This window comes from Caenorhabditis remanei, chromosome IV (assembly GCF_010183535.1).
Source record: "Caenorhabditis remanei strain PX506 chromosome IV, whole genome shotgun sequence".
Taxonomy (NCBI): Eukaryota; Metazoa; Nematoda; class Chromadorea; order Rhabditida; family Rhabditidae; genus Caenorhabditis; species Caenorhabditis remanei.
The window spans coordinates 5,783,578-5,802,304 of NC_071331.1; the positions used below are offsets into that span (position 1 = coordinate 5,783,578).

General features: G+C 36.5%; 2 protein-coding genes across 2 annotated transcripts; both read left to right on the forward strand.

Moving 5' to 3' along the window:
- Positions 1–7,893: 7,893 nt before the first annotated feature.
- Positions 7,894–10,096, forward strand: GCK72_012536 (uncharacterized protein; the record flags this gene model as incomplete). Its single annotated transcript, XM_053729195.1, has 7 exons — positions 7,894–7,951; positions 7,997–8,972; positions 9,016–9,120; positions 9,306–9,497; positions 9,545–9,665; positions 9,712–9,915; positions 10,013–10,096. The coding sequence occupies 7 exons, from the start codon at positions 7,894–7,896 to the stop codon at positions 10,094–10,096; spliced, it is 1,740 nt and encodes a 579-aa protein (XP_053583967.1).
- Positions 10,097–15,562: 5,466 nt separating this feature from the next.
- Positions 15,563–17,850, forward strand: GCK72_012537 (uncharacterized protein; the record flags this gene model as incomplete). The annotated part of the gene is made up of 5 exons (XM_053729196.1): positions 15,563–15,620; positions 15,666–16,666; positions 17,297–17,436; positions 17,491–17,611; positions 17,668–17,850. The coding sequence occupies 5 exons, from the start codon at positions 15,563–15,565 to the stop codon at positions 17,848–17,850; spliced, it is 1,503 nt and encodes a 500-aa protein (XP_053583968.1).
- Positions 17,851–18,727: the final 877 nt, after the last annotated feature.

The following is an 18,727-nucleotide window of genomic DNA, read 5'->3' on the forward strand; positions in this document are numbered from 1 at the left end:
GAAATATGAAGGATAACAATATAAAATTAGGAGGATATGATTGAAACATAATTTAGGTTCATGAAAAAACTAATTCCCATCATCGGGTCATCTGCAACGTACGATTTCATGATGAAATTTAGAGAAATGTTCAACTACGGTAGTTGATGCATAGGAACTTTGTACTTGCAACGTTATTTGGCAAAGGACTGTGTTGAAAATGTCAGAAAACATAACAAAACTGCAAAAATAGATTAATATAGCAAGACTTTCGAAAAAAAATTGAAAAAAAACCTTTTCTGACTTCCAAAAAAGGTCAGACCATTGAACATGTATGAGTCTCTTTTTTTCAATGTTTTTTTTTAAAGTCTCGCTACATTAATCTATTTTTGCAGTTTTGTTATGTTTTCTGTAGTTTTCAACACAGTCCTTTGCCAAATAACGTTGCAAGTACAAAGTTCCTATGCATCAACTAATCTAGTTGAACATTTCTCTAAATTTCATCATGAAATCGTACGTTGCAGATGACCCGATGATGGGAATTAGTTTTTTCATAAACCTAAATTATGTTTCAATCATATCCTCCTAATTTTATATTGTTATCCTTCATATTTCAGTTCAAATGATTCATTTCAGGAAAAAATTTTAAAAATTCAAAAAATTCAATTTTTTCGAAAAAATTTTTGTGGTATGATCGAAAATCGTGTTGGGAATAAAATAAAATGACATGACTGAATAAAAAATTCAAAAAACCTTGGTTTTGGAACATCAAAAATGATTTACCGGAGGACCTCGAAAATTAAAATCCAAGTTTTTCTCATTCTTCCCTCAAAAACCGTTTTTTGGTCCCGGAGTTACGAGTAGGGACAACTTGTTTCCGATACCAAATTTTATGTAAATTTCGAATATCAAATAAAAAACGCTGTCTTCTCGTGTCACTGTCGAGATAAAAACGATTTCATGAAAAAAACCTGAAAATTTCATGAATTTTTAAAATTTTCACTACGAAGGTGTTGAGCTGGAATTTTGTTCTGAACACAAAAAATGCTTAAAATAATGTCTACATTAATTTCCCGTTGAGATTTCATAGCTAACTACTTCAGGAAAAATTTTCGAAAAATATCGATTTTTTGATTTTTCTAGGTACCCAGGTGACGGACCTGGCCAAAAAGTACTCCGTTCTGCTGAAAACACTTGATACTATCTCTGATCAAGAGGATTGACAAATCGGAGATGGTCAACTTTTTTCGGGTGAACATGGGTGATCGAACGAGTCAGAGAGTGCGTCATAATCTCTTGTCATAAATCCTGAGAAAGCTTCCTGCATTAAGTAATTCTTGCGCAATAAAGGATGAGCCTGAAAAAAACCTTTGTCACTGAAATAACCGAAGAATTCAAAAAAAAACTGACTGAAAAATTGATTTTTTGGAGGCGAAAATTTTGATTTTTTATGAAAACCACAAGTATTTTGAGGAAAGACTCCGGAAAAATGTTTTTGAGTACAAAATTAGAAAAAATTTCAGGAAAAATCAGTATTTTTGTTATTTAATTTACAAATTTCAGTGGACGAAAAAGCATCCGAATTTTAATGTATCACTGTATCAAGCATATGTGAAACTGAATTTGGTTGGAACATTTTTCATTCGATTCAAAAATAATATTTGTCGAATGCTTTATGTGAAACGATTGATGGATCAAAATATTTTTCAAAAACTTTATCGATTTTAAATGATGAAGAAGAAATTCACAGTGGAGTTTTGATATTTTTTTGTTTCTTGTAGCCTTGACATAATCCAGGTAAAAAAAATAAGACAAATATATAGGCTTCGTGACACAGAAAAAATACTTCTTATTGAATTATTCGTTTTCCTTTTCTATTGGTAAATTACATATACTTGTTTGTTCAAATTGTACGTCAATCTGAGTAGATCAAAAATGTTTAGCCTTTTATTCAAAGTCAGGTGAGTTGGAACTCTTATTCATTGTAATTTTTTCTGACTAGTCATGTTGATTTTTTTAAATACAAATATTAGTCCCCTTTTTTCTAGATAATTGTCAAAATGAAGCGGATCCGTCTAGCATTAGATGACTCCCCGTTTCAACCAAGCGATGCAAAGAGAACCAAGAAACTTCTGAAGTCTACAGAACTTTCCGCCTACAACTATTGGAAAGGGCAACGGTCGGAAGATAAGAATTCGGAGATGCGAAGTAAAAGAGAGTGAAGATCAATTTGGGATGGATTGGCGGAAAGAGAGAGAAGAAGATGGAGGAAAGAGTTACTGGAATCGCTGGGACTGGAAGAACCGCCGTACACATTCCACTACTTGCAGCGTCAGGAAAAGATGACTGAATTCTAGTGGAAGCATCCGGATTCCAGCGAAATGAAAATGAGTAAGAAGGAGAAGAAACCGTATAAGGAGAAACATAAGAGACTGAAGGTCCCTTTTGAGGATGTGAGTGGGAGTGGAAGATTCCAATCATGAGAATTTTTTCAGAAGATGAGAATCCACAATGAAACTACACACAACGACCAGACAGCTCTGGACCACCCAAGAAACCGATTCCCCATGTTTTCTATGTATTCGATTTTTTTAATTTTCCAATTGATATCGAAACCATTGAGCCAACTATCAGACTATTAGAAGTCATGCCATCGGAATCTTTTCCATCTATGTTGACTGCAATATTTCCTTGAGTTTATCTGCCTTTAATATGTGATACATTTTAATAATTTATTGTATTGGACGTTTAATAAAATGTTTGTTCATTATATCTCTTTGACATCGATAATCCAGTAAGATTTGCAGTCTCTTGTTATTACATAAGACTTCTCAGTACCAGTAAAACAAAAAATTGATTGTTATATAGGAAAGTCATGTATTTTAGAGAAAAAACTGCGACAGAACTTTTTAAGCCACTTTCTTTTATTACAATGTAAATTCAATCCCCCCGATAGAAACAGTTTACTCACTATATCTGAAAATATTGAAACAACTAAATGCGTGTAACTACTTTTTCTCGAATTGGCGAATTTCCAATTTTTGAGCGACAGGGAATTTGTTTTTCTCTCTATACACAATTTTGTTATGTACATCAGAATATGTTAACGTCATTTGAGGGGAACAAGCTCACAATTCACAGGAAAATTGTTAACTAAGAAAGTAGTAGCAAGAAATAACGACAGGACTGAAATAATTGAGTCAGTGAGTTAAGTTTGGATTTTCATGTGTTTTTTTTTCTGTTCAAAACACTAAAAAAAGAAGGTTAACAGCATAAAATAGCTAACACAGTTTTGAAACATCCTACTTATAACTGGTGAGTGGTTGGCATTGTTCATAAATTTTCAGTTAATTGTTTCTTGCAAAAAACGTGTTTCCAATCGAAACCGGGAAAGTAGGCCTGCGAAATTCGAAAACGCAAAGCATCGGTTAAATGTCATAGAGACAAGCAAACCGGAGAGAAACAATTTACTCACTATATCTGAGAACATTGAAACAGCAGAAGGTACCTATTATTCTAGAATCAGTGGATTACTGATATGCAACCGGAAGTAGTTCGATTCTACATCAGGGAAAAACCTTCAGAATAAGTTAAAATCGTGGAATGCTTGATTTCACGTTAGTAATTCCCATGTCTTAACTCAAGTTTGAAGCACTATCAAAATTTAAAATAACCGATATTATCGTTACTGATTCATGAACGTTTGAAAAATTTTTTCGACCTGGTTCCTCATTAGGGCCAGCAAAAAGGTTTTCGGTGTGTAACTGTTTAGAAACTGCTAACAGTAAACCACAACGGTACTATCAAGGGGTTTTATATCGGTCTTTCACCTTTCTGCTCAAAACTCTACAAATGGTAAAAAGCATAAATTAGCTAACACAGTTTTGAAAAATTCTACCCACAACGAGATTTTCAGAACTGACTTGCATGCTTTGGCATTGCTCATAAACTATCGTTTCCTGCAAAAAATTTTTTTCAAAAAGCCCTGAAATTTCTTATAAAAGATACGGTAGACCTTGGAGCCAGTAAATACTAGCAGATCTTGACTTATTTCAATAACACAGAATTGACATAAAATTTGGAAATCGAAATTCTATTTCTGACTCTCTGAAAGATTGAAGATGTTTCCCTTCACTGTTTTGTAAATCTACGCAACGTCTTCTCTCATCGTTCTCAACGTCGCCAATTTTTTCTCTTGTCTATTCCGGCTTCTCTTCTTAATCTCTACAGCAAATTGCGCCACAACACAAATATCCCGCTGAGTCGGATAAGACGAATGACAGTTGTTCTGTTGCAATATTTCCTTGATCCTCTTCCGCATCTTCCTTGAATGATTGTTTGACAAGTACCCCGCCGAGCCGAGTGGACCAGGACAGTTGGCCGAAAGATTACAGTGCTCAAACACTGTGTGAGAATTGGAGACATCTGGAGAGGTTAGTCCCCGGCCGCTCAATAGTCGAGTCTCTCCTCCTCCAGGGGATATTCACAACCAACTTCTATGTCTTACTGAATAGGCGTATACTTTTTTTGATTTTTATTAAAGTCTAATCTATTTTATTTTATTTTCTGCTTTATTCGACCAGGAGAACGGATTGTTAAGGTGAGTAAAACAAAAAAGAGGGTTTTTGAGAACATTTTGAGACTGAATGTAAATTGTTTCCTTTTAGTTGGAAAATGTGTTTTCTAATTCATCGGACGGACATGTACAGTGGTAGAGCACATAACTGCGGTGGGATATTATTCTGTTCTACTTGCCGTCAAAAAGTGCCAGACGGTCACGACTGCGGTTACAAAATCCCTACTGAAGAAACTTGGGAACGAGAGGCACTGAAACACACAAAGTGCATTGCATATGGCATGGAAACCGTCACAGTTGAAACAGGATAATACAATGGTAACTTATAAGAGATAACTCAAATAAAAATGAATTTTTATTACAGGACACGTGGAAAAAAGACCGAAATATGAGCCCAATCTGATTTGTGTAAAAGCGTTCTGTACTGAATGCTATGGTGCAAGTGGGTGTAAATCGTGCAAAATGGAGGAAAAGTACACAGATGACTAGACTACCCAGAAGAGGGAATGAGATATTAACAGATGCTGATAATAATGTGGATGATGTTGATGATGGTGAAGAACCTTTGGATTTTAATAAAATATTCGAAGTCGAAGAGACGAACACCCCTTTAACGTGGTTTGCCAAGTTTTTATATACAATCCAAAGGCGAATGGTGCATATGTGATTTATAAGCCCCGCAAAGTTCAATGAATTCGAAGAATGGTACGAGAAAAGCTACCATGATGGATTCAAACTTCAAGATGAATTGCTGAAATATTGCGAACCAGACGTCCGAATCCTCACACAAACGCTGATTTTATTCATCAAGGTAATTAAAAATGCTTCTTTTTGAAATAAAAAACCACAACATTATTTCAGATGTGTGAGGCAACATTCAATGGTTGGAGCCAAATAATCAATGCTTATACACTGGCCTCCTACGTTATGTTGGTTATGAAACATGAATACATCAAAGATGGTGATGTGGGACATGTACCAGAAAATGGATATGGTGGAGGCAACAATTCAATGTTTGCACTGAAGTATCTCCAATGGCTCGAATAGAAGAATCTTTCGCTAAAATTGTTGTATGCTTTGAGAGGTGGTGAACGACAGATGAAAATAAATGGACGCAACTATTCGGGAGATGGTTACAATCCTGCTACTGATGAAGTTTTCGAGGTTTTATTTCATATCTTATTTTAATACCCCTGTTTTAAGGAATCGGTTAGATTCTGAATTGTATTCTGATATCAAGTACTCAATAAATCTGTTTTAATAAACCACTGAACCATCACATCGAATTCAGGAGAAAAGACGGATAGTACATCGACTGGGAAATGAATCCGAGCAGAGTCATAGAAGAACAACTGTCATTTGTCACTAGTGGCCTACTCGGCTCGGCGGGGTTTTTGTCATAGGCACGGCACGATTTGCAGTAGAGAAATAGACACACAAGAAAAAATCGTACTGTAGACAGGTTGAAGTTAGTTTCTGAATTTCTGTGATCAAAAATGAAATCCGAATTCTTGCACTTTACCACTAAGAAAGTGAGCTACCACATCCGATAGAATCGCGCTTAGTGGTATCATTCCCTGCGTTTGTTTATTTTATTTTTGCGACTTATCTTCAATAAAGTTAATTTTGATTTTCGTATATTTTGAACAATTTTTTCAGTGTTTCAAAACATTGGTGTAATTTTTCAACCGATTAGAATAAATAGTTCACTGCGATGTTGGTCAACAAAAAGGAGATTTGCGAAATTCCCAACGTCGGAAAAGTTGGGGCCCGCCCCGGCCCGGTTGGCTTGAATGTTTGCTACAGTTTCTTTTGCAAAATTTTATTTTTCAAAAGTTTACCCTACTTTTCCACAAGTAGATTTCTCAAAAACTTTTAAAGTTACAAAAAATCGTTTAAAAGATTTTTGTTTTCAAAAAAATCTGAAATTTTTCGACAAAATATAAAAATTTCACAGTACTGTACTTCCATGCCGACCGGGAGAAATGCTGAATTCGGCCCAGCCCGGTCCGTTGGAAGCAGGGGTGTGCGGACAGGAAAATTTCGGAATTTCGGACACTAAAAATGTCCGAATTTCAAAATTTCGGAATTTCGGAATCTCGGAATTGTCCGATTTTCAAATTTTCGGACTTTCGGAATCTCGGACTATTCCGAATTTCGGATTTTCGGACTTTCGGAATGTCGGAATATTCCGATTTTCGGACTTTCGGAATTTTCTTTCAACAGACTGTCCCATTTACCCATATCGAATGCTGAAAACCGTTTTTTTGTTTAAAAAAAACACTGCGAAAAGACGAAATTTAAAAAAAAAAGCGCCTGAAAACTGCGGAAAAAAATCTGTTCGAGACCCGCCATGAAAAGTGCGCATGCGCCTTAATACAGTCAATAATTCTCTTCCATTCCGAATTTTTTTCGGAACGTTCCGATCGGAATTCCATTCCGAAAATGTATTTTCGGAATGTTCCGATCGGAATTTCATTCCGAAATTTTTTTTTCGGAATTCCATTCCGAAAATTTTTTTCGGAATATCCCGATCGGAATTCCGTTCCGAAAATGAGCCGATTTTTGGAATTTCTCGGAATTACGAATTCCGTTCCGCACACCCCTGGTTGGAAGTTTTACAAAAAGCAAGTGTATTGTATTTTTCAAAGCTAGCAACAACTTTGTGATCGCTTCACATCACCACCTGCACATATGTGCATGCTCTGAAACAGATTCGGTATGTTACTTTTGGAGAAATAGAAGAAATATGAAAGAATGTTGCCTGAAGATCAGTGGAAACCGCTTCTATAGACTAAAATTTTGTGAACAATTGGAAATGTTTGTTAACTGCTTGTAACAGAAATTAAGGTTTCATGGTCCCTACAACTTTTCTCTGTTTTTAACATTTTTATCCCATCGAATCGATTCTGTAGACTAAAACTATGTGAGCAATCAAAACATTTTGTTACTTGCTTGTAACAGAAAATAAGATTTCATCGTCCCTATAACATTTTTCTGTATTTTTTTTTGTCATGCTTTGATATTTGAGAAAAATGTGTGTACAAATTTTTGCAATCAAAAAAGAGTAGACCTACTTTCTTCTGGTTTGACCTACCCTTCCTTCTTGTGTGTCCTCCTCCCTCTCTCTTCTTTCTTGGAGAAGGTCCCCATTTCCTCCTCATTTCTACAGTTAGACCCAGCCGGTGGGCCAGATCAATACTGTACGTACACTCTTTAATTTAGTAGAATTTTTATACTGTTCCTGCAATTTTATTTCTTATTTTATTAGTTGGTTTTGTTGATCTGTAGACTGTTTCATGTTTAGTTTTCATTTCTAGATACAACTTCGTTCAACAATGACAACTGCTCCCATCGACCAGATGGGGTACTCGGCTCCTTCTCAGACTGATTATAGTGAGTGATATTAAACAGGAAACAAGTAGATTACGAAACTTTCAGGATACGCAAAAATGCGTGAAGCTACGGAACGCCGGAAATTTGCTGTTCAGCAAAAGAAAGCAAAGAAGAGCAAAGGATGCGCCGTTTCAGTGAAAACCAACGAGAACGCCATGAAGGTCAAAGCGGCGATAGCTAGGTGCTTGGAATCTGATGAGAAGAAGGAGAACCTACCAGGCCCCCGTGCTGAAAAGAAGCCAATGAACAGCCCGACACCAAATGTCATGAATCTGAAAGACTGGACTCCGTTTGAGTTGAATCAGGAGCAACGTGACAACATTGCTATAGGTGTTTCTACTATTGAAGAAGATGAGGAGACAAAACATTTCATTGTTTCCCAATGGAATATTCGTGGTGGACACGGTATAATGCCATCGGGGACTGGAGAAGACACTATGGTTTATATCAAAAGAGTCAGCGAATCCCCATTCCCTACCGTTGAAGAGTTCCAGAACCGGAAATCACAGCTGGCGGAAGAAATGTTGGATGTTTACATCAGAACTTGCATCGGGATGGTCTCACGTGTTCAGGGAAGAATACCTGCAGACAGAGTGAGTGTCTTTGAGAGAATTTGTGAGATGTCTTTCGATGAGATGTGGAGAAATTCTGGACAACCGAGACTCGATAAGATACTCAATGAGGAATTCGATGTCATCAGAAGACAACTGCTTCAAGAGTGTCAAGCACTTGTTTTTGCAAGCGGGAAGGATGGAGTTATCACTATGGGGAGACTGGAGGAAATGGTGAATAGGCAAAAAGCTTATGACACAGAGAAGATCACGTCTACCTCGTCAACATCTTCCAAGGAATCCAATGCATGCAAAAAGTGTTTCCGTTCAAGTGAGAGATGCAATGAAGCTAAACTAGAGGCAAAACTGGCGCAAAATAAGGCGGAGAAGTATGAAAAAAAGGCGAAGAGGACTGATGAATTGGAAAGAAAAGTGAAGGAAATGGAGAAGGAGATGGAACAAATAAAACAGTAAGTAACCAGGGTGATCTGTTTCACCATGCTCTTTTTTTAGACAACTCTTCACCTACTCCAAAAAAGACGAAGAAATCGAGACGCTCCGTGCCAGAATCTTCAAGAAAACTGAGATCGAAAAAGTGTTGAGAGCTGAGAAAAATGAGTGAGTCATTATGGTTAAATCCCGGCTTCAAAAAATGAACCAAATTTTATGAAAATTTTTTAAAAAGCATTTTTCAATATTTCATCGAAAATGTGAACATTTTTGATGATTTTTCAGAATTTTATCTAATTCAGAATCACGTTTTCACAAGTACGTTTCTGACTGATACAAAAGTCAATTTTCAGTCTCGAATCGATAAACCACCGCCTCGAACAACAAGTCTCCACTCTGAAACAGGAAAATGAGCAACAGCGTCTTAGTGCTCCCCCGGCCCCAGTAGACACTGACTGGAGACAGAAGCTTCTGGAATTTCAAAAGATTAAGGATGACTTCAGCAAGGATAGACGATTGGAACAAGCGAGGAGTATGGTTGAGAGGTAGAAATACAATGGAATTGAATGAGGATTGACTAAAATTATTTTAGATTGATCTCCACTTCTGATTGTGCTGAAACAGAGGATCTTGCTAAGTATGAGCTCAACCAACTGGAAGTGTCTACTCGGATTCTAATGGAAGCTCTGCAGTTGAATATTCAGAAAATTGAGGTAACAGGGGTTCTTCAACCTCACCAAAAATGTTTCCCATTTTCAGAGAACCCATGACTGCTCGGATCTCCTCCCACTCTGGGATTTCCCCACCTTATCCCAGGGATTTCTGGAGAAATATCGACTTGAAATGGAGAAAAAGCCGTTGGAGATATCAGAAGACACTCACTGTTTCATTTGTTTCGAGAGAAAAAGAGAAGGTCATCGGATTCTGAGATGCAAGGGATGCAAGAAGGAGGTTCATGAGGAGGTTAGTTAATGTGAACCGTTTGCACTATACTGATCGATGCAGCCAACATTTTAAAGCGCTTTATAATGATCAAAAAACAGTGACTTAATTTTTTCAGTGTGGTATCAAATGGCTCATGGCTAACCCGACGTGCGCATTCTGTCGACGAAAAATGGTTGTTCTGAAGAGAATTTCAGCTTGAGATATGAAAATGCTTTATTTTCCACCCAGACTCAGTATAATAATTGATCTTCTATTTTGTTGTATTCTCCTTCTGGTCTTTTATAATTTTATCTGAATGTTTTACCGAATAATAGATAATAAAAACTACCCCCCATTGTTTTCACTAGGTTCTGCCCTTGTTAAAGTTTGTTAAATCATAAACTTACAATATACCGAGCAAAATTATATGATACAACTGAAACTGATTTGTTCTCACTGTTTCAAAAAGTCGGTAAGTGTATCTCGAAAAAGTTGCAACATTGTTAGAGCGTTCATTTGCCGAGCTTATTTCCTAATTTTCACCGGCTCGGTCCGTGAAGTTTCGAGAAACACGCGGTTTTCAACAATCATTTTTGAAAAAGGAATTTTTGGGGCATTTTGAGTTTTGCTTGGAGTAAAATGACGAATTAAAGTAGCTCATCAGTAAATTTAGTGATAAAAAGAACTTGAAAATTATTTTTTGGGGTCTTAAAATTCAAAACAATGTTCCCTCGGAATGTCAAATAATTACTGTTGAACATGACAAGATTAAGCAGGAATTGAATTTCATTTCATAAAATATCTGTTTCAGAATGCCAACTAGAAGTAGATGAAGTATTTCTTCGCAATTGTTCCATCCTGTCAATTCGTTTAAACAATACAACGGTTTTATTCAGACTTGTCACCGGCCGGACCGAAGTCAGAAATATTCGATCCAGATCGACTCATTTTAAACCAAAACTTTTTGCCGAATATTATTTCTGTTTTACAATCACCGTAACACTCCACAAACTTTAAAAAAACATTGATTGCAAGTTTGTAGATTCAATTTCGAACATTTGAAAAGTATGTAGTTCAAGTTCATAAAAAATATTAGAGCTGTAATTTTCGATTTTAAAAAAATTACTAAAAATTTGAACTTTTCATAAAGTTCTGTCTAATTTGGATTATGTGAACACAAAATTGAAGTATCTAATCCGATTTCGATTCAGTTTATTTGGACACAGTCGAAAAATGTTTAAAAACTTTCATCTAACTCTCAACCGGCACGTTTTTATAGAGGTTTCGTTTTGTCACGGGGCAAAGATCTAGACCACGCGTTCCCCATTTAACACTCACAAACTGTTGTTATTTCACACTGGAATTTGACAAACACGGTTGTATAAAAGTTAAGACGCACTCTCTGACTCGTTCGATCACCCGTAGGCACACGAAAAAAGTAGACCATCTCCGATTTGCCTATAATTTTGATCAAAGATAGTACCAAGTGTTCTCAGCAAATAGGGGTACTTTTTGGCCAGGTCCGTCACTGAGTACCTAGAAAAATCAAAAAATCGATATTTTTCGAAAATTTTTCCTGAAGAAGTTAGGAATGAAATCTTAACGGGAAATTATTGTAGACACTATTTTAAGCATTTTTTGTGTTCAGAAGAAATTCCAGCTCAACACCTTCATAGTGAAAATTTTGAAAATTCATGAAATTTTCGGGTTTTTTTCATGAAATCGTTTTTATCTCGTCAGTGACACGAGAAGACGGGCTTTTTTATTTTGAATTCGGAATCTACATAAAATTTGGTATTGGAAACATGCTGTCCCTACTCCTATCTCTAGACCCAAAGAAAGATTTTTTGGGAAGAATGAGAAAAACTGCGATTTCAATTTTCAAGTCCTTCCAGTAAATTATTTTAGATGTTTCAGAATAATGGTTTTTTGAAGTTTTTCATTCAATCATGTCATTTTTATTCAGTTCCGGTACATTTTTCGATCATACCACAAAAAAATTTTCAAAAAAATTGAATTTTTTGATTTCTGAAAATTTTCTTCCGAATTGAATCATTCCGACTGAAATGTTAAGGATAGCATTATAAAATCAGGAGAATATAACTGGAATATTCTTAAGGTTTATGAAAAACTTGATTCCCACTGTCGGGTCACCTGCTACTTACGCGTTCATGGTGAAATTCAGCGAAATTTTCAACTTGGGAAGTTGGTGCAACGGTACTTCATACTTGCAACGTTATTTGACAGGGAATTGCGATGAAGATGACAGAAATAGTGAGAAAACTGCAAAAATTGATAGATTCAGCAAGATTCACGAAAAAAAGCTTTAAAAAATTAGGACTCATAAATGTTCAATGGTCTGACCTTTTTATGGATATCAGGAAAAAACTTTTCAAGTTTTTTTTTCGTGAATCTTGCTGAATCTATCAATTTTTGCAGTTTTCTCACTACTTCTGTCATCTTCATCGCAATTCCCTGTCAAATAACGTTGCAAGTATGAAGTACCGTTGCACCAACTTCCGTAGTTGAAAATTTCGCTGAATTTCACCATGAACGCGTAAGTAGCAGGTGACCCGACAGTGGGAATCAAGTTTTTCATAAACCTTAAGAATATTCCAGTTATATTCTCCTGATTTCATAATGCTATCCTTAACATTTCAGTCGGAATGGTTCAATTCGGGAGAAAATTTTCAGAAATCAAAAAATTCAATTTTTTTGAAAATTTTTTTGTGGTATGATCGAAAAATGTACCGGAACTGAATAAAAATGACATGATTGAATGAAAAACTTCAAAAAACCATTATTCTGAAACATCTAAAATAATTTACTGGAAGGACTTGAAAATTGAAATCGCAGTTTTTCTCATTCTTCCCAAAAAATCTTTCTTTGGGTCTAGAGATAGGAGTAGGGACAGCATGTTTCCAATACCAAATTTTATGTAGATTCCGAATTTAAAATAAAAAAGCCCGTCTTCTCGTGTCACTGACGAGATAAAAACGATTTCATGAAAAAAACCCGAAAAATTCACACATTTTGAAAATTTTCACAATGAAGGTGTTGAGCTGGAATTTTCTTCTGAACACAAAAAATGCTTAAAATAGTGTCTACAATAATTTCCCGTTGAGATTTCATTCCTAACTTCTTCAGGAAAAATTTTCGAAAAATATCGATTTTTTGATTTTTCTAGGTACTCAGTGACGGACCTGGCCAAAAAGTACCCCTATTTGCTGAGAACACTTGATACTATCTTGGATCAAAATTATAGGCAAATCGGAGATGGTCTACTTTTTTCGTGTGCCTACGGTCAGTTGATCGATGCTCGATTGACTCAGAGAGTGCGTCTTAATTTCAAAAAGTTTGAAATGGCCTGTAAGGTAAAACTACCGGTCCAAGCTTCTCTCATAAACATAACGTATCAATCAGAGCTGTGCGGAATTCCTTCCTTCGACTTCCTTCTTCCTTCTTCCGACTTCCTTTTTAGAAAATTTACTTCCGACTTCTGCTTCCGACTTCTGTGTAAAAAATTTACGAAATTTTCGAAATTTTCGACGGGATTTGCGGAATTTTTGTGGTTTTTAATGGAAGTTTGTATGCAAAACAACGCCAAAATTCGTTTTCAGAGATGACTAGAAAAAAATTGCTTCCAATTTGTTATTCTCAAATTTAACTTCCTACTTCCGAGTTCGGAACCTTCCTTCTTCCGTCTTCCTTTTTCGAAAATTTTACTTTCGCACAGCTCTGGTATCAATATAACTTTTTATTTTTAATGAAAGTATTCACAACCTAAAAACAAAATAACATGTGTAAGCTGAATCAGAAATCCAATGCATTGAAATTCTTCATGTTCCCTCCTGAATGAACTTTTCGGCGACAAGATGGATATCGAAATTAGGATACCGGTGTGTTTCAGGTGCAGTGGAACCGGATAGCGGGGGAACAAAAGACCAACTAAAGTGAGAAATTCGGGATTTTTTTTTGATAATTGTGAAACAGAACATTGAAAACTGAGAGATTGTTGTTGAAAAATTATAAATGCCGCTGTTTCAATTTATTAAGAGATAAAAACGCTTTAAACGGTACCAGTAGCAACATGTAATCATGGAAAATGGCGGAATATTCTTCTAATATGCTTTTACCTGAAAACGCGTTCAAGTTTCTTACATAATAGAAATGTATGTTTAGGGTGTTTAATACGATAACGTAAGCATTGATAGTGCAATTAATCTCTGTATCAAACATTTATGAAACTGCATTTGTTTGGAAGATTTTTAATCATAAAGCATCATGATATCGATTTCTCAATTATATATTCAGGAAGTGACTCCAATTACAAGTGACTGTAAAAAATGGTTAGAGTGAAACAGTAAAATTCTCAACTTTGTGAATTATTAAAACATGATACCAAGATTTTTTTTAATTCTGAAGTTTCTTATAATAATACGGTAGACGTTTCTTGCTTGTAGTTGTTTCTAACTTCTTTGTAACTGTTCTTGAAAATTTTTATAATACAGAATTGGCACAACAATTTGGAAATCGAAATTCTACTACTGGCTCTCTGAAATCTTGAAGATGTTTTCCTTCAGTCGCAGAAGGAGATGTTGATTTTGAAAACATTTTTACGGATACGAAAACTCTATATGAGCAGAGCCAGAAATTTTTTCTGTTTTTTCCAATCCCCGCAAACAAGAGTTGTATAAAACAGATAAGTGTTGAAAAGGTGCTTGTGATCTTTTCTCAATCTTTCGTGGTACGATATTTTTAGATGGGTATACTTGTTAGGAAAGAAATGGAAAAGTGATAGATTATACTCAACAACTAAAAAATTACCTGAGTTTATGTACTTGAACAATTTTAATATGTGATAATTATTTACTGTATTGGATGTTTAATAAAGTGTTTGTTAATTATTTCTGGGTAATATCAATTTTTCGTTCGCTAGATTTGCAACCTCATGTTATTAGATAAGACTTCTCGGTAACAGTAAGGAAAAACTTTAAGGATAGTTGAAAATGGAAATTTCACTTGGTTCAGCTGATACAGAAATCGCTTATCTGAAACATATTACTTTTACTGTTACAAAATAGTGGTGTTATTATTCAATCGAGTAGAATAAATAGTCTGTTATGAATTTGTTTTGACTGTTATTATACAAAAAGCAAGTGTATTGCATTTTTCGATACTAGGAACAACGTACATAGTTATCGTTTCACATTTCTACACGAATGTATATGTTCTCAAACAGATTTGGTAAGTTGCCTTTGGAGAAATAGAACAAACGGTAGCCGATTTGCCTGAGGACCATTGTGACTCGACTATATATACTAAAACTATGTGAACAACTGAAAATGTTTGTTAGCTGCTTGTAACAGAAAATACATACGGTTTCATGGTCCCAATATCATTTTTCTGTTTTTTCTCACGCTTTGATATTTGAGAAGTATGTGCACTAGTTTTTGTAATGAAAAAAAAAGAGTAGACCTACTTTCGTATGGTTTGACCTACCCTTCCTTTCCTCCTCATTTCTACCGTTGAACCCCCCCCCCCCGGCCGGTGGCCTAGATCAATATTGCACGTTCACTCTTCAATGTATTATAATTTTTATACTGTTTCTGTTATTTTAATTTTGTTTTTTTATTTGTTGGTTTTGTTGAAATGTAGTGACAATTTTTAGCAGCATCATTCAACAATGACAACTGCTTCAATCGACCAGATGGGGTACTCGACTCCTTCGGAGACTGATTATCGTGAGTGATATTAAACAGGAAACAACTAGAACACGAAACTTTCAGGATACGCGAAAATGCGTGAAGCTACGGAACTTCGGAAACTCGCTGTTCAGCAGAAGAAATTGGAAAAGAAGGGAAAAGGATGCGCCGTTTCAGTGAAAACCAACGAGAACGCCATGAAGGTCAAAGCGGCGATAGCTAGGTGCTTGGAATCTGATGAGAAGAAGGAGAACCTTCCTGGCCCCCGTGCTGAAAAGAAGCCAATGGACAGCCCGACACCAAATCTCATGAATCTGAAAGACTCGACTCCCTTCGAGTTGAATCAGGAGCAATGTGATAACATTGCTATAGGTGTCTCTACTATTGAAGAAGATGAGGAGACAAAGCATTTCATTGTTTCCCAATGGAATATTCGTGGTGGACACGGTATAATGCCATCGGGGACTGGAGAAGACACTATGGTTTATATCAAAAAAGTCACCGACCGCCCATTCCCTACCGTTGAAGAGTTCCAGAACAGGAAATCACAGCTGGCGGAGGAAATGTTGGATGTTTACATCAGAACTTGCATCGGAATGGTTTCGCCTCTTTCAAGAGGAGAAGGAGGAATTCGTGCTGTCAGAGTGAGTGTCTTCGAGAGAATTTGTGAGAATTCTTTCGATGAGATGTGGAGAAATTCTGGACAACCGAGACTCGATAAGATACTCAATGAGGAATTTGATGTCATCCGGAGACAACTGCTTCAAGAGTGTCAAGCACTTGTTTTTGCAAGCGGGAAGGATAGAGTTATCACTATGGGGAGACTGGAGGAAATGGTGAATAGCCACAAAACTTCTGAGACAGAGAAGATCACATCTACCTCTTCAACACTTTCCAAGGAATCCAATGCATGCAAAAAGTGTTTCCGTTCAAGTGAGAGATGCAATGAAGCTAAACTAGAGGTGAAACTGGCGAAGAATAAAGCGGAGAAGTATGAGAAAAAGGCGAAGAGGACTGATGAATTGGAAAGAAAAGTGAAGGAGATGGAGAAGGAGATGAAACAAATGAGACAGCAAGTATTCAGGGTGATCTGTTTCAATGTGTAACTTTTTTCAGAAAACTTTCCGCCTACTCTAAAAAAGACGAAGAAATCGAGAAGCTCCGTGCCAGAATCTTCTAGAAGACTGAGACCGAAAAAGTGTTGAGAGTTGAGAAAAATGAGTGAGTCATTAGGGCTTTTGACTGTACTTGTTAAGGCCAGCCCGACCCGACAAGGCCCGGAAAGAACTGAAGGGCAAAAATTGAATCAAAATTGAAATTATTAAAGAAATGGCTAAATTTTGAATATTTTCAACCGAAAAATTGAAAAACCTGAAGCAAAACAAAGTTTCGACCATTTTTATGCTGCGCGAGATTCCTAATAGGGGCGGAGCTCACTACCTGAAAATCTGAAGAAAAAAAAATTGACAAAAATTCAATGTTTCATCGAAAATGGGAACATTTCTGATGATTTTTCAAAATTTCTTCTAATTCTGAATCATAGTCGAAAATGTTTGACTTTTTGGCGAAAAAAAGTTGTTTTCAATTTCGAATTTTGGCGCCAAGTATCCGGGCCTTGGCAAGTACATTTTTGACTGACCTACCTATAAGTATAATTTGCCAGACTCGAATCGATAAATCTATGTCTCGAACAACAAGTCTCCATTCTGAAACAGAAAAATGAGCAACACCGACTTGGTGCTCCCCCGGCCCCAGTAGTCACTGACTGGAGACAGAAGCTTCTGGAATTTCAGCAAATCAAGGATGACTTCAGCAAGGATAGACGGTTGGAAGAAGCGAGGAATATGGTTGAGAGGTAGAGCTGAAATGGAAAGATGAAAACGAAGATAACAAACTAAAGTTATTTCAGATTGATCTCCAATTCTGATTGTGCTGAAACGGAGGATCTCGCAAGGTATGAGCTCACCCAACTGGAAGTGTCTACTCGTATTCTGATGGAAGCTCTGGAATTGAATATTCAGAAAATTGAGGTAACAAGTGTTCTTCAACCAACAAAACTATACCAAAAATGTCCCCCCATTTTCAGAGAACCCATGACTGCTCGGATCTCCTCCCACTCTGGGAACTCCCCACCTTATCCCAGCAATTTCTGGAGAAATATCGACTTGAGATGGAAAAGAAGCCGTTGGAGATATCAGAAGACACTCACTGTTTCATTTGTTTCGAGAGAAAGAGAGAAAGACATCGGATTCTGAGATGCGGGGGATGAGAAAGAGGTTCATGAGGAGGTTGGTTAATGTGAAAAGTGTGCACTATACTGATCGATGCAGCCAACATTTTAAAGCGCTTTATAATGATCAAAAAACAGTGACTTAATTTTTTCAGTGTGGTATCAAATGGCTCATGGCTAACCCGACGTGTGCATTCTGTCGACGAAAAATGGTTGTTCTGAAGAGAATTTCAGCTTGAGATATGATAATGCTTTATATTCCACCCAGACCCAGTATAATAATTGATCTTCTATTTTGTTGTATTCTCCTTCTGGTCTTTTATAATTTTATCTGAATGTTTTACCGAATAATAGATAATAAAAATTACCCCCATTGTTTTTACTAGGTTCTGCCCTTGTTAAAGTTTTTTTTAATCATCAACTTACAAAATACCGAGCAAAATTATATGATACACTGTTTCAAAAAGTCGGTAAGTGTATCTCAAAAAAGTTGCAACATTGTTAGAATGTTCATTTGCCTATTTCCTAATTTTCACCCGCTCGGCCCGTGAAGTTTCGAGAAACACGCGGTTTTCAACAATTGAAAAAGGAACTTTTGGGGTATGTTGAGCTGTAAAGCGTGGATCTATATGGATCCTATATGGATGCACCCGCGATTCACGAAAATTCGAGGACGACCGACAGCCTCCCTATCCATATTCCATCCGCGCGCGATCCGCGTTTTAAATGTGAACGCATTATGGATCCTATGCGGATCCGTATTCGATATAGACGTATATGGACCCATCATGGATCCATGGCGGTTTACCTGTGTAACTTGCCAGATCGAACGCGGCGACGAACTAAACGTAATTTTGCGGCCAAAAGGAAAGGCCGTCGGGGCAAGGTTAGATAAAGCGACGTTTTTCCTATTTCC